Source organism: Haliotis cracherodii, unplaced genomic scaffold, assembly GCF_022045235.1.
Source record: "Haliotis cracherodii isolate W230 unplaced genomic scaffold, xgHalCrac1.p SCAF_2, whole genome shotgun sequence".
NCBI classification, from domain to species: Eukaryota; Metazoa; Mollusca; class Gastropoda; order Lepetellida; family Haliotidae; genus Haliotis; species Haliotis cracherodii.
In genome coordinates this window covers 21,432,242-21,445,818 of record NW_027266275.1, presented here as the reverse complement: position 1 = coordinate 21,445,818, position 13,577 = coordinate 21,432,242, and the positions used below count along the sequence as shown (strand labels likewise).

At 40.9% G+C, this 13,577-nt stretch overlaps 1 protein-coding gene across 1 annotated transcript; it reads left to right on the top strand.

Moving 5' to 3' along the window:
• Positions 1 to 337: 337 nt before the first annotated feature.
• Positions 338 to 13,444, top strand: LOC139467404 (transcription factor Sox-10-like). The gene is made up of 3 exons (XM_071248956.1): positions 338 to 953; positions 11,288 to 11,625; positions 11,814 to 13,444. The coding sequence occupies exons 1-3, from the start codon at positions 586 to 588 to the stop codon at positions 12,542 to 12,544; spliced, it is 1,437 nt and encodes a 478-aa protein (XP_071105057.1). The 5' UTR covers positions 338 to 585; the 3' UTR covers positions 12,545 to 13,444.
• Positions 13,445 to 13,577: the final 133 nt, after the last annotated feature.

The following is a 13,577-nucleotide window of genomic DNA, read 5'->3' as shown; positions in this document are numbered from 1 at the left end:
ATGCAAAAGTTAAAACGAAATGACCAACACCTGTGTTTAATTTAGGATAGATAGGTGAGGTAGGTTCGCTGTCTCACCAAGTCCACCCTTTCAATAAAACTGCAGCACTTAATACCCCAGGCAAAAGCAAGAGGTTTACACGAGGACGTGTCCTATGGGCTCTACCAGGCAGTGTTTATTTTTCTCCTATTATCTTCATATTGTGAGCAGGCCACAGCGATTAAAACCAGAAACTGCTATTAAGATTGTTCTACTCTTTCCGCCCCGGAGAGTGGTAATGCGAGTCGAGTTGACAAATTCGTTTCATCCTGTGCGCACCGCCACACCAGCCGCGCCGGTCTCACCGTTGGTTCGCCGGGGAAAGAAGAGGCGGGGCTTAGATAGGCTCATTTACATACATCAACAGCACCCCCGGGGCGTTCTTGGGCACTATCAAATCCACCACACTGTCTAGCGTAATTCATTATCAGGCAAACTGTCCTGGCGACTACACAAGGCTTCACGTCTGACGTCCAATCAGTTTTGGAAAGACAACACGACATAACCACCATCACTGACATTGGAACCTTAACGCCACCCAACACCATGAGCAGCGACACTGAGAACAGCCGCTCTCCCGACCTGCGTTCCCCCTCCCCCGGACACCCAGAGGGGGACCCACCCGGAATGCCCACCCCAGAGGAAATGAAGGAAAGACTTGCCGGTATTGGTGCGGATGATCCTAAGTTTTCCATGCACATCCAAGAGGCTGTGTCTCAAGTCCTCAAAGGCTATGACTGGTCACTTGTGTCCACTCCGTCAAGGGCTAACGGAGGGGAAAAGCGAAAGCCCCACATCAAAAGACCTATGAACGCTTTTATGGTGTGGGCACAGGCTGCTAGAAGGAAACTTGCAGACCAATATCCCCATCTTCATAACGCGGAACTGAGCAAGACTTTAGGAAAGCTTTGGAGGTAGGAATCAACCTTGTATACTGTCTCTGTGTTCTTATATGTCATGTCCTAACCTGTAAACACCCTATGTTATTTCTAACAAACTGTCTCACCCATAAATCTGTACAACGCTGAAATCCCTATTGTAAACAGTTCACTAACACATAGCTTAGCACTTTTGTAGTGTTGTTAGAATTTAAATGTGTCGCCTTCTTGTTAATATGGACGTCTTCCACCTTGCTATATATGCATGGTACACCAGTCGACCCGAGACGAAACTAGGCTCTCGACTGCTACGTCAACTTCACGGAGAGCGATCACGTAGACGGGAGATTTTATCCGCAAAAACTGTTCTTCATGTTCTGCAGATGTTCCATGTTGACTTTCAAAGTAGATCAGAAGATTATTTTCCGCACAAAAAGTTTAAAACCATGTGTTTCTGAGCGAAACGGAAATAAGTGGTTTTGAGCACAGGATCTGCCCCATTGTAAATGTGTTGTATGTTTGTAAAGTTTAAATACCCGACAATCAACTTTGAACTTTTACCATTTACTTTTATTAGCATGAATTATGCACATTTCGTCTACGCTGAGGCTGAAATATACAACAGTGTTGGCGAAATGGCATATCACATGTTTAAACGTTTAAACCACTTGTTGATTTCTGTCAGCTCCATGTCTTCATATTAAACTGAGGACTGCGATAACACACATGTAGACAGAGATGTTCACGGAGGTCGATATTTGATGTTATAGTAAACCATTATAAACATTAAAACATTAAAACGTAATTATATATGTATAAAAATTTAGTAATTACATGTATTAAAACAACGAAAACAAAATCGATGCCATGTTTATCTTTTATTTCATTTCAATTATTGCATTTATTTCAATTTTGATTTCAATTCTAATAGAAACCTATACCCCTAAAAACTAAACTGACAGTTCATTCAATTGACGTCACGGGGTAATGAAAATCGCTTGAAATGCTATATTCCGTTTCCTAATTAATCAACTATCTGCCAAGTACATTTAATCCTGTTTGAAAGACGAAAGTTAAAAGAGGTTGTAGACCCGAGTTTTGCGCTTGAGAGGTTAATCAGTAAAGATGTCATATGTCATGAAGTCTTCCCTCCGGCTGAGAGTAATTCAAATTAGCTAACATTTTAATAGGTGCCACAACGCTAGATCAAACGAATCTCGCCGAAACTCGCACTGACAGCGAGACCTGACGAACATATGTATAGAGCCCTGCCAGTGAAAGATTGTAAATATTAAGATTAGCAATAAACGTCACTCCCATAGACAAACTGTTACGTTAAATTACTGCTATTTGATGGACAGTGAGCGTGTAAATTTATTGTTACTTTCATATGTTGTTTACTGTAGAACTGATTACATACTACGTACGCCTTGTAATCCATTCAATCATGTATCTAACCGCGGTTGTTCTTGGTAGTTTTGTTTCAAATTGAAATTCAGTTTAATGAAGTTAAAAGCTGATTGGAACAAATTACTTTCCATGTTGCTTAATTATGTCTACAGACTACAGCGAAAGTTGTCATACAACTTAACCAGCTTATCTGTAGCCGTTGACTGTTTTATTGATAAAACCCGATTGTTTATGCATGCAGAGTTTTATTAGTAGTATGCTTCTGCGCATAATATCAGTGCATACGTTTTTCGAAATTTCAATTTTCGAGGAATGTTTATTTCTGTGGAAAACGCTTTTTGTACGAATCTGAAATCGCACTTGCGTTAACCAGGATAACGTAACCCATGGCGAAACTCTATATTTGATACCGGGCTTAGCTGTCGCGCCCGCCCTATAAGAAGTCCCCCACGTCACATAACATAGTGTATCAACCTAAACTAGGGCAGCGAAAAGGATTTAATTCGGACCACACAGATCTATGGGGCGAATCGGGGCACCTCGCGTTTCTCCCCCGAGATTCGAGACTGTTCGGGGGGGGGGGGGGGGGGGGGGGGGAGAGGTTGTGTGTCGTGTGAGTCCCCACCGGCATTCGACCGAGTTCCCCTTTTTACCTGCAGGGGGACAACACTCCAACGCGCTTTCATCTTCTGAGAATTGCCATAATTGATAACAGTGTTGACTCGTATGATATGAAAGTTGCGTTTTGGCGACGCGCTTTTAATGTTGCCCGTGCAGCAAGTACGCACGGGGTGCAGATCGTATGCGGAGAACAGTGGTTGGTGCCACGATTTGTGCACGCTTTGGATACGGTTAGGCGCACTTCGTACGCATCGAGCGTTTTCCCCCTCGACTTTCGTATGTCAAACTGTCGGAGGAATCACGGCCCATCAAACCCACCCTTTTTAAAGGCCCAAGAGTAACCCCGTAGAGTCTTTTATGAAGGAGACACAGCAGATTAGGGTTGTAAAAGCGATGAGCTCAAACGTTGTTATGATATTAAATTCTATAATAATACTACCCACCGAAGTAGAACGAGATAACAAGACATATGTAATTACTTACCTGAGGATTAGATGTCGATTATACTCATCTAATACATTATGATTCTAAAGAAAATTACAGTTTACCATGCCGTTTCCAAGACGCATAGAATTCATTTGTACCTATCATTTATTATGTTCACATGGTAATAATTAATAAATCTTATACTGAGTAGCATAATACAGTTCATAGTCACCTGGGAATTGTCAAATTAACTACTAAAATATAAATGGTCGACATAATAACACGACATGCTCACATTTTTAATTAAATGTCAGATTATTACAATTTCTTGGTCCTTAATGAATGTAAAGTAAATGTGATCTCATCGCTATATTGCTGATGTTAAATATAGCTCACTCACTCAACAATGTATTCCAGCCGAAACTTAATAAAAGTGCTTTGTTTGTAATTTTGTTCTTTGACTTAGTGCTGTAAAAATATTGAAATATCTTAACTACTTGACTAAACTGCCTGGAAAAAGAAAGTATTCACTTCAAGATTTGATTTGACAAAACTATTTCAAATGTTATCAAAACGTTACTCGGATGAAAACAGTTGCCGAAACACAGCAAACTTAAGGTCAAAAACACAATGATATGCCCGTATCATATACATTGCCATTGAATAACCATTTCTTGTTTTATGTAATTTTGAACCCGCATCAAACAAGGGTGTATATTTTCTTTTACCCGGCAGTTTATTAAAGAAATCGGTCGCGAGTTGTTTGGAAAGTGTCTTTTCCCATTTATACTACGCACAATTACCTCCAAAAGTTGTTTTCCAGGTCAACAACAAAATACCCCCCGTCCCCACCCCTCTTCGTCGTGTCCAATGAAGGACGAGCGGGTGGTCCAAGATTTGTCCTCACATGTGTTAAAAGGTCAAAAAGCATGTCCCAGCTAAATCCCCGCTAAGGATATCGCAGCTTTCCACCGTCTCCCGCCTGATAAGTCACAGCTCAAATCGTGAGAAATATTTTTTTCCCCCAATATCTAAAATACATAAGAGTGAGAACGCTGAAAAACTGTAGGGTTATCTTCTTATCCAAACAATATTACTCTCGCTCTTGTATCCAGCTTGTATAGGTCGACAACAAATCCGCCAAACTGACTCCAGCGCGAAAGTTCCCATCGTATAAAAACCTAAACTAACAGAATGAGGTTTTCCGAATTCAGTTTATATTCATATTTAACGCGTCATCACTCTTGCAGCGGTAACGAATGACGTTTAGTTTCGTATGAATGTCGTCTGCCTCTGCTTGACGGCAGTAAATTCATCTCTGTTACGACATTGTGTTTATACACAGACATACATGTGACAATTTGTCAGGGCTTGCCAAATGGGAACAATTCCGCCAAAGTCGGTCTATCTGCCAAAACTGATAGCAGTTGTTGATACCATCATTTCAGTCGCCGGTTTTCGATCAGCCGCCATTTTATCAGCGATATCGGTCATAATGGCGGACATGGGGTTTTGACGGGGGTATAGATACATGTCACAGGAATATATACGCTTATAAACTATCACATCTTATCCCACAACACGTAACAATGAAAACTTATAGCTTAAGAATTTTAACAAGTATATCCTGTCTTGACATGCATAAATGTGAAATAAGCCGACGATACATTCCAAGCGTTAGTTATCTACTTTAAGCAGACGTCAGGCGGGCGAACAGTTGGGGAATCGTGTTGTTTTAGTTTCCTATTTCTTTAGATATTCCTAGGCCCTCACAAATTTATATTTTTTCAACACCTGATAAAATGCAGACCTTTGAACAAAAACAAATATGTTATGATGACTATTTTGAAATAGCACAACATCCAGGCGAAAACTGAGATTTCTTGGGTTGTTTGGAATCGTAACACAAGAAACAGATTTTTTGGGTTTTCAAATATTTAAATCAAATCAATTTTTAATTTATTCCCTTTTTTACGTCGTAGTTAAACAAACATTCGTTCAGGTTAAGTGATAAAACAAATAAGAAAGAAAATGAACTAACAAAACCAATTGAATTCTTGTAATTTGATAAATATTTCATTAAAAGTGTTCCGTTATAATGTTACCTCTCAGTTACATGCAAATGTTCTGGAATACGATGTCAGGCTTCGTGGTTATTTCGCACAGTATGTTCAGATATTTCAACTATTTCACTGTCTATTAGAAAGGGGTGCTCAAGTGGCCGGTGTCAATTCTCAAATTTAAACTGTTGTTCAAAGCGAAAGGAAACAAAATGTGTCAACTAACAAACACCTTTTCACGAGCTGATTTAACATCCTTTACATTTGTTGCTCCTTCTTCTGACCAGTATAACGTCACGTTGCTAAGTCTCGGACAAGCACTGACCATGGGGCAGCGCGTGATGTATCTGAACCCATATGGCGGATGTTGGCCACATGACAAATTGATAAAGACCGCAGACAAGTCACGACAATGTGACAGACGTTGGCCAAACCAACCCGGGGTCTTCTGGCGTCCCCCGGGGGTCGCACTCAGGTGTGAGGGGCTTTAAGGGAGGGGGTTGGGCCACGATAGGGACCCGGGCAACTTAGCAATGTCCCTATATACGGCTCCTTTGCCCCCCAACGTTCAATATTAGAGGTGTTTGCCACATTGTTAACACCGAGCGCGTGATGTTCATAGTCAACACAGCGTGGCCAAGCGACTGTGCAAAATGTGCCACTTGTAATTCATTACCAACAAGGGTATTTGTCTTCATTTTGTACCCCCGGTACTAATTACTATACAAATGATAGTCTTTGTACCGCCTCTACCGTCTTGTCGAATAGAACTGAGTCTTCACTTGGCTTACCTTTCCCTTCTATAGTGTAAAGAATATCTCTCGTTTAAAACAGTTCAATGTCACTATGTTAAAATAATATAACAGACATTTTGAGACAAAATCATACTCTTTGCAATCAAAATTTAATGTTCAAGAAGAAAATATTTTATAAACATTATTTGATAAACAGTATTCGTGCTTTGACTGAAATGGTGTGTTGCGAGCCGTCTTTCTGGAACCAATATAGTCATGGAAAAACTATTAAATCAACTTAATCCTGTATATATAATCTTTAAAAGCCTCTAGGTTTTACAAGGTTGACAAGATTGTCCCTTCTTTCTATCAATGAGTCAGTTATCAAGTGTAACACATGTAGCCTAATCTCTTCATGTGACTCACAAGTGCTCGCTCCGCGCAAAAAAATAGTTCCTAGAAACGTTTGAAGGTTTTAATTACGAACGTACATGTATTTGCCATCAAATACGTAGATTCAATCTTGTATACTTAGAGGTGCAATAAAAAATGAATAGGTTCTTATCAATGTCACGCACGAGCCCAATGTCTAACACGTAGCAAGAAATTACATTCAAGATTGGCTAAAAAGAATAAAAAAGAAATCGTACGCGAATTATTTGTACTGCAGCTTTACACGACTACGAATCGTATCTCTGTGGGTATCTGGTCATAGTTTTTTGTTCTATATGTATATCTCAATTTTCAAGAAAGAAAAATATCATACCACAAAAAAACCCATAAAACAACAGAAATAAGCTTCACAAATTCAGTTTATGTTCATATAACACGCATCATCGCTCGTGCAGTGCTAACGAGTAAATAGTAATAAGACGCTAGTGTCAATATTATTATTCATAACTTTCATAATGACGGACGGTTATTACAAAAATCGTTAAAAGGGTTTTAGGACATCGCGATAGGAAGATAAATCTTGACATGTACTTATCACTGCAACGATTGATGGTTATAGAAGAAATGATTAAAGATTGCATGAACCCTCATAGACAGGGAAGGGATGTTTTTCATTATATTGAGATTGAGACACTATGTGGAGGCACAATTTCGGGGTTACGTCACGTCTCATGATGTGTCCAAACATGGAAGAATGTTTCTTGCCTCGTCGGCATCCCGTCTGCAGGAGAACGGCGAGGGAGGTTGGCATATCTTTGGCTTTATTCATAGAAATACTCCCAATTCTCCGGCCCGTCCGCTGCAACTTGTTGATGTTCGTCTCGCACGTGCAAGTCCTCCGCGCTGCTCCGCCGTCATCCGGGTTGAATCGGTCCGCGTGTTTCCACAGAACCTGTTAATGTCACTTTCCTTGTATGGAAACCTGTCACCGCAATAAATATTCATTTTTTTCTCTCGCCCTGTCACTTGGCAGGCCTATCGCTGATACTAAACAGGGCTGATTTACGTTCAAGAAAATACATTACCTAGACTTATAGCAATTCATAATACTCCCTTTATTAACCATCTAGTTTTGGAATATATTGCTATGTATATCTAAATTTAAAACGTTCAAGGTTATTTTGAAATAATGTTTTATGTTGATTTTTCAGATTTAGATATTTCTCTCTGAACGAACTTTTTTAAATATTCCATGGAATCATTTAAATGATAAATCACCATCGGTGTCTTCAAATCGTCTACGAAGGTCTTGGGTAGAGTAAAGTGCGCATTCCACTGGCGGCACTTCAAAGGAAGTAGTGATGTAAACAAAATGTAGCAAAGTGTGTCATAAATTGCCTTTGTCATGCTTCGGTAAACAGCAGTCATAAAATAAACAATATTTATGGACATGTACTTACACAGCATGCTTGCAATTCCAAACACTATTATCACTGTAGCAGGAAACTTACCGCAGCAAGACAAATTATAAAAAAGTGTGGCATACAACTGACTGTTTGAGTTACAGAATTTGCATATTAAACGAAAATTTAACCACAGTTAAAATTTTAAAGCAAAATACAGTAATGTTCAATAAAAAGAATGTTTGCATTTTACAATCTTTAAATGTTTATTTGGGGTCACTAAGTTAGAGATAACTAACTATCACTGAAGTGATGCATTGTGTTAAACAATGGGGATTCTTCAACAAGAGGTTTTAAACTTTTGTCAACGATATTTGAATTAAACTAATCAAATTGTCTAACGACTCCCTCAAGAAGTCATTGTATTCGCTTCATGTCCAGCGTAAAGGGCGCATTTGTTGACAACGTTCAATAAAAGTCGCCCGCCGTTTGAGATAGACCAACGAATCGCGTGCTGTTATTTGCATTTTGAAAGGCCGGGACGTTGGATACAATTGAAATGTAGCGAAAGTCACGTTAATTTGCAAGTCACGTACAATCATTAATCTTCGTCAAAGTTTACCGGCAGTGCCAATAGCACGTGCATGTCTCGTGCGGTCGTGACCACAGGCAGATTCATCTCTTAGCATACGCTCACTAATGTCGGAAATATCCTTACACAGTGTTCGGCATAAAACTGTCGAATTTGACCCAAAACCTTTGTCTGCTTCCGCTAAAACAAATAGTTCGTTACGTGTGACCGTGTTGCCATTGCTTGGCGACCTGTCACGTTTGTTGGTGTTACCACGACACTAAGATACCCAGTGGTAACACTGAATCCCTTGTCAAGCTTATACGTGATTACCAAACACTGACAAGGGGTACAAGTTAACCCCCCTTTCTACAATCTGGTAATATTACGGAGTAAAAGACAATATTACTTGTGTAACTGAATGAAAAGACATGACACGGGTTTCAAATTTTACATCTTCCTCCTAAAATTACATCATTTATAATTTCAACAACGTAAAATGAGAATATCTCAAACTTAAAATCAAAATCATAGACTTTCAAACAATGGGCGAAAACGTCTCTTAAGACCGATGATGTTCAGACTTGTAGACGTTCAACACGTCCATGTGAATGTGTACAACGAGAGCACATTATATTAATTCATTTGAATTATTTTGGCACAATTACTTCAATCAAAGAGACGGATTTCATTGATAGATTGTTCAATAGAAGTTTAGGAAACAACAAGGTTCAACTAGGTTCTGTCTTACCGCAACTATTGCCCTGACAGCGCTATGGTAACAATATGGCATTCCATAAGTCCGCTGAGATCACTGTACGGAAATACCAGTTTATCAGCCTCTGCCCATTCGTCAGCGCCTCCTCCACCGGCATCCGTCCGTTTACGTCTAAGACGTGGAGGAATTTGTGTCAAGTTCCGCAGCCCCAATGATTCCTTATGATCGGGAAAATCTTCATACATATTTATGAGGGCACATTCTAAAATATAAATTTTGATTTTATGAATCAGTGAGTGTAAGATGGTCGATGTTGATTTGTAGCCTGTATGACTTAACATGACCGATGATAGGCGAATAATTTATCAATAAGGGTAATAGTGAAGCTGTTTGACTGGTAAACAGATCAAAGGTTATGTCAGTAAATGCAAAATTAAACGCAGCAGTATTGAGATCAATTTCGCCAGCTGAATATGAACCTTTTCTTATCCATATCAGTTTGAAACAATGTTCTTTATGTTTTTCTTTACTCAATCCGTTTTGAAAATATAGACAGCATTAAAGTATTGCTAAATTTCTATTAAATTTGGTATGTGAAAATATCCACAAGCCGTTGGTTAACGCGTATTGAAAATCTTTTCTTCGAAGGACATGTTTGCTTAAACCAGTACTCTTGCAGTAAAGGAAATGTTCAAAAACAGAACCAATTTTTAATTTAATATATCAAATCCCCTGGCTTGACCTTTTAATCCCTGATTAATATTGATGCGACCTTGATGGACATTTTTACGATTCCAGCTCACGGGAGGCGTTTACAGCCAAGCAAAGGGTTCCACGCAAATCCTTCAGACCTAATCACTAATCTTCTGAGTTAATCTGGGGGACCTTGATGCCATAGTTTGGTTAAACGCACCTTGTAAAACTCCCGTAGGGATTACCACTCTGCTGCAATTGCCTTAAACTGAATCTTCACTGTCAACAAAGCTTGTTCTGACGTGTCTTTGTATAAACTTGACATCTGAGAAACGCGGGAGGGTTTTGGTTTAAGACCTTGGTGAGTTTAGCCAAAGCTCCGCTCATGGACCGAGTCTGGCCGCCATTACAAAGTCTCGCACTCCAAACACAATGTTCCGCCATCTAGTCAAATATTGCCCGCGGATTGAGGTCCAGCCTTTTCCATAACCCCTGCATAAGAATCGGCTTTGGAGAACATTTTTGGCCTCGGGCATATTGTAGGTAAAAACGCCTGCCCTATGTTTCAGCGGAACGTGCTGATTTTCCGCCTGAGTGATTGGGTTACAAAGTTACCGCGCAGTACGTGTGTTGCTACGCGTTCTCAGGAAAATCTAGCTGAGCTTTGTCACAGGTGACTCAATCTCGCCTTTGTAACACCTGCAATTAAGAGTCCCTGTTTCCAGTATTAGTAACTTCAATGAAGTTATTCATTGTATAAAACACGTCACTTGACCAGCAAATGGGCTTTGCAAACATATATATATGAAGGGTATAATGCCATATGCCACAATGTACCCTTGTTAGCGACAGGACCACGAGATCGAGTGAAGATATTACGACTTAAGCCAACACTAGCCATTCTACACAAAACAAATACGTTATGTACACACCACGTTAGGCAGTGATTGGTTAAACGATAAGTTCATACCCATTCGGCGCTTAGGTTTGACATAGGAGCTTTCTTCATAGAGAAAACAGCACAAACTTAACTAATGAAATTGTTCCTCAAATATTAATGCATAAACAATATCATGCATGTTACAGCTTTGGGATTCTCGTAACATCTTATCTGGGGGTAAAATTGTGAAATGGCCCTTGTTATTGCATGCGTTGTCCTTACGGTTTTAGCTGTCTTGCGTGTTTAAAATGTTCCGAGTTATTATGGCGGAAAGTAAGTTGTAAGCATGTTGATTAAAACTATTGAGGGCAAAAAGAAATGTTAATAGTCTTCTTAATAGTCTATTGTCTCATTCTTCTTGTTGAAGGACGCCAAACTAATTCCACATCTTTGTTTTACAGACTTCTTGGCGAGGAGGAGAAGCGTCCCTTTGTGGAGGAAGCGGAGAGACTTCGTCTTCAACACAAGAAGGACTACCCTGATTACAAATACCAGCCACGCAGAAGGAAGCCCCTGAAGGGGCAACAGCAGGGTAACGAAAACGCCAGCCCTCTACCCCCGGGGGTGCTGCTCAAGCCCGTGGGTGACTGCTCCTCCCCTAGCGATGATTGCTCCAGTGAGTGCTCCAGTCAGCCTGGGGGATCAAACGGCCCCCCTACCCCACCTACCACACCCAACCAACACGAGGCCCTCAACTTGAAGTGTATCTATGACAGAAAGGGAGTCCGTGCTGGAACAGGTGAGTTGTGTCTCAGATGAAATGTGTAAACTTGTGACTTGTTTGATTATTCTTTCAAGTTTAACAAGCTTTTTAAACATATAGTTATTCGATACTCTCTTTTGCTGCACTAAGTTTAATGATCGAGTTAACTTTTGTTTTAAATATTGAACAGCGTTTTTAAAAACGGTTATTGGTTCGTGTTTCAGGACAACTGGGTCCTTCCGGTCACCCAATAGACTTCAGCCGTGTTGATCTCCGAGAACTTAGCCCAGAAATCATCGACCCCTTCGACGATCCTCTTGATCTTGATCGCTACCTACCCCCCTCCGGAACGGCCCTCCCCAGCTCCCACCAGGGTCCCCACCCCGGCCACTACACCCCCTGCTACGGCAACCAGGGTAACAACGTTCCCGCCACCACCGCCACAAGTTGGACCAATTCCTACAGAGTGTCTTCCGCCAGCTCCTGCATCCAATCCTACATGCCTAACAACACCAGTACCACCAACAGCACCAACGGCGGCAGCAGCATCAGTTCTCCCTACGACATCAGTGAACAGTCGTCACAGTCCCGGACGGCCGGGCTCCATCAAGCCGCCCCATCAACATCTTCCTCTTCCTTCCACGCTGGCTCCCCAGAATATAAATACAGAGACGAAGACAATTCTCACATCAAGATGGAACAGCTTCCGGCCCACCAGTCTCAACCCTACAGAGTCGACCAGAAATACGACGCTTATGATGCATCGACGTCTAGGTACAATATGGACAATCCTGGACCTTTTGGTGGACCTGTTCAGAGCGCCTACCTTGGCCAGAACTCGGCTCCAGTAGGTGCTGCTCCTTCTTATCAGTATGCTATGGGGCTCCACCGACAGATGTTCAATCCCATTGCTGCTGCGGTACCCAGCGAACAGACCTGGGAAAGGTATACTTGAGTGGCGTCATTGTCAACAGCTGTGTTTGATCTCATCCCACAAATGCATAATACCGGTGGCCACCAATGTGGATGACAGGATCTTGAGGCTCTTGAGAGTGTCGTCTGCTCTTGGAACCAGGCTCGAGAAGCCAGGACTGCTTGAATGGCGTCTGTCTCTGAAGCGAGAACAGAACTGCGTTTGTGAACGAACTTCTTTGTGACATTACGCTCAATCTTTCGTGTCTCCAGAAGATATTGGTCGGACTTACAGACAGTATTGACGAGACTGTGTGTCCAAGAGACGTATCGTCTGGACTGTGCCATATTGTGTATGTAAATGTTATGTCATAGACCGCATCCCTCCACTATCAGCTTCAAAGAGACTATTTGCCAAGCAACATACGATCAGAATAGACACCTGACACATCAGCTCATGCAGGAATACAAGTGCTTCTTAAGCGTTGCAACAAGCTACGCCATATTATATTTGCCTGCAGTTAGATTTGGGTTGCTTTGTATGTGCCAAAGACGCAGCGTAGCGCCTATATGCATGACCAAAACAATGTAGACATCATATTACAGTGCTATTGTCTTCCTAGATCAAGTGCCTTGGCGCAGATGTAATCTGACTACTCATTGGTCAGTTTCATTGTGTAGAGACCTGTGATTGGTCAACTTTAGAGTGTCGTGATCTCATGTGCTGCACATGCACGAAATAGCTGGATTACCCTCTCTTTGATGATGTATCTATGCAAGCCTTATGCAAAGCACTATAGTTGTTACCTAAGTGATCTCCGTTCCTCGGTATGTTTATTCTATAAGCTATCTCAGAGGTAGAGAAGAACATCTTCATAAATCATGTACATATTTTCTAGATTGTTATTATTCAAGTTTTGAATAAACCTGTTTATACTTTTTATATGGGTTTCTTGTTCTCTCTTGAATTTTAAAGAAGTATGTTTGGACCAATTTGTAGTCCCAGATTGTTTCATTGGAGTAATTAATCACGTACTTTTTGTGCTTGCCAACTCAATTTACATCGTACATTAATC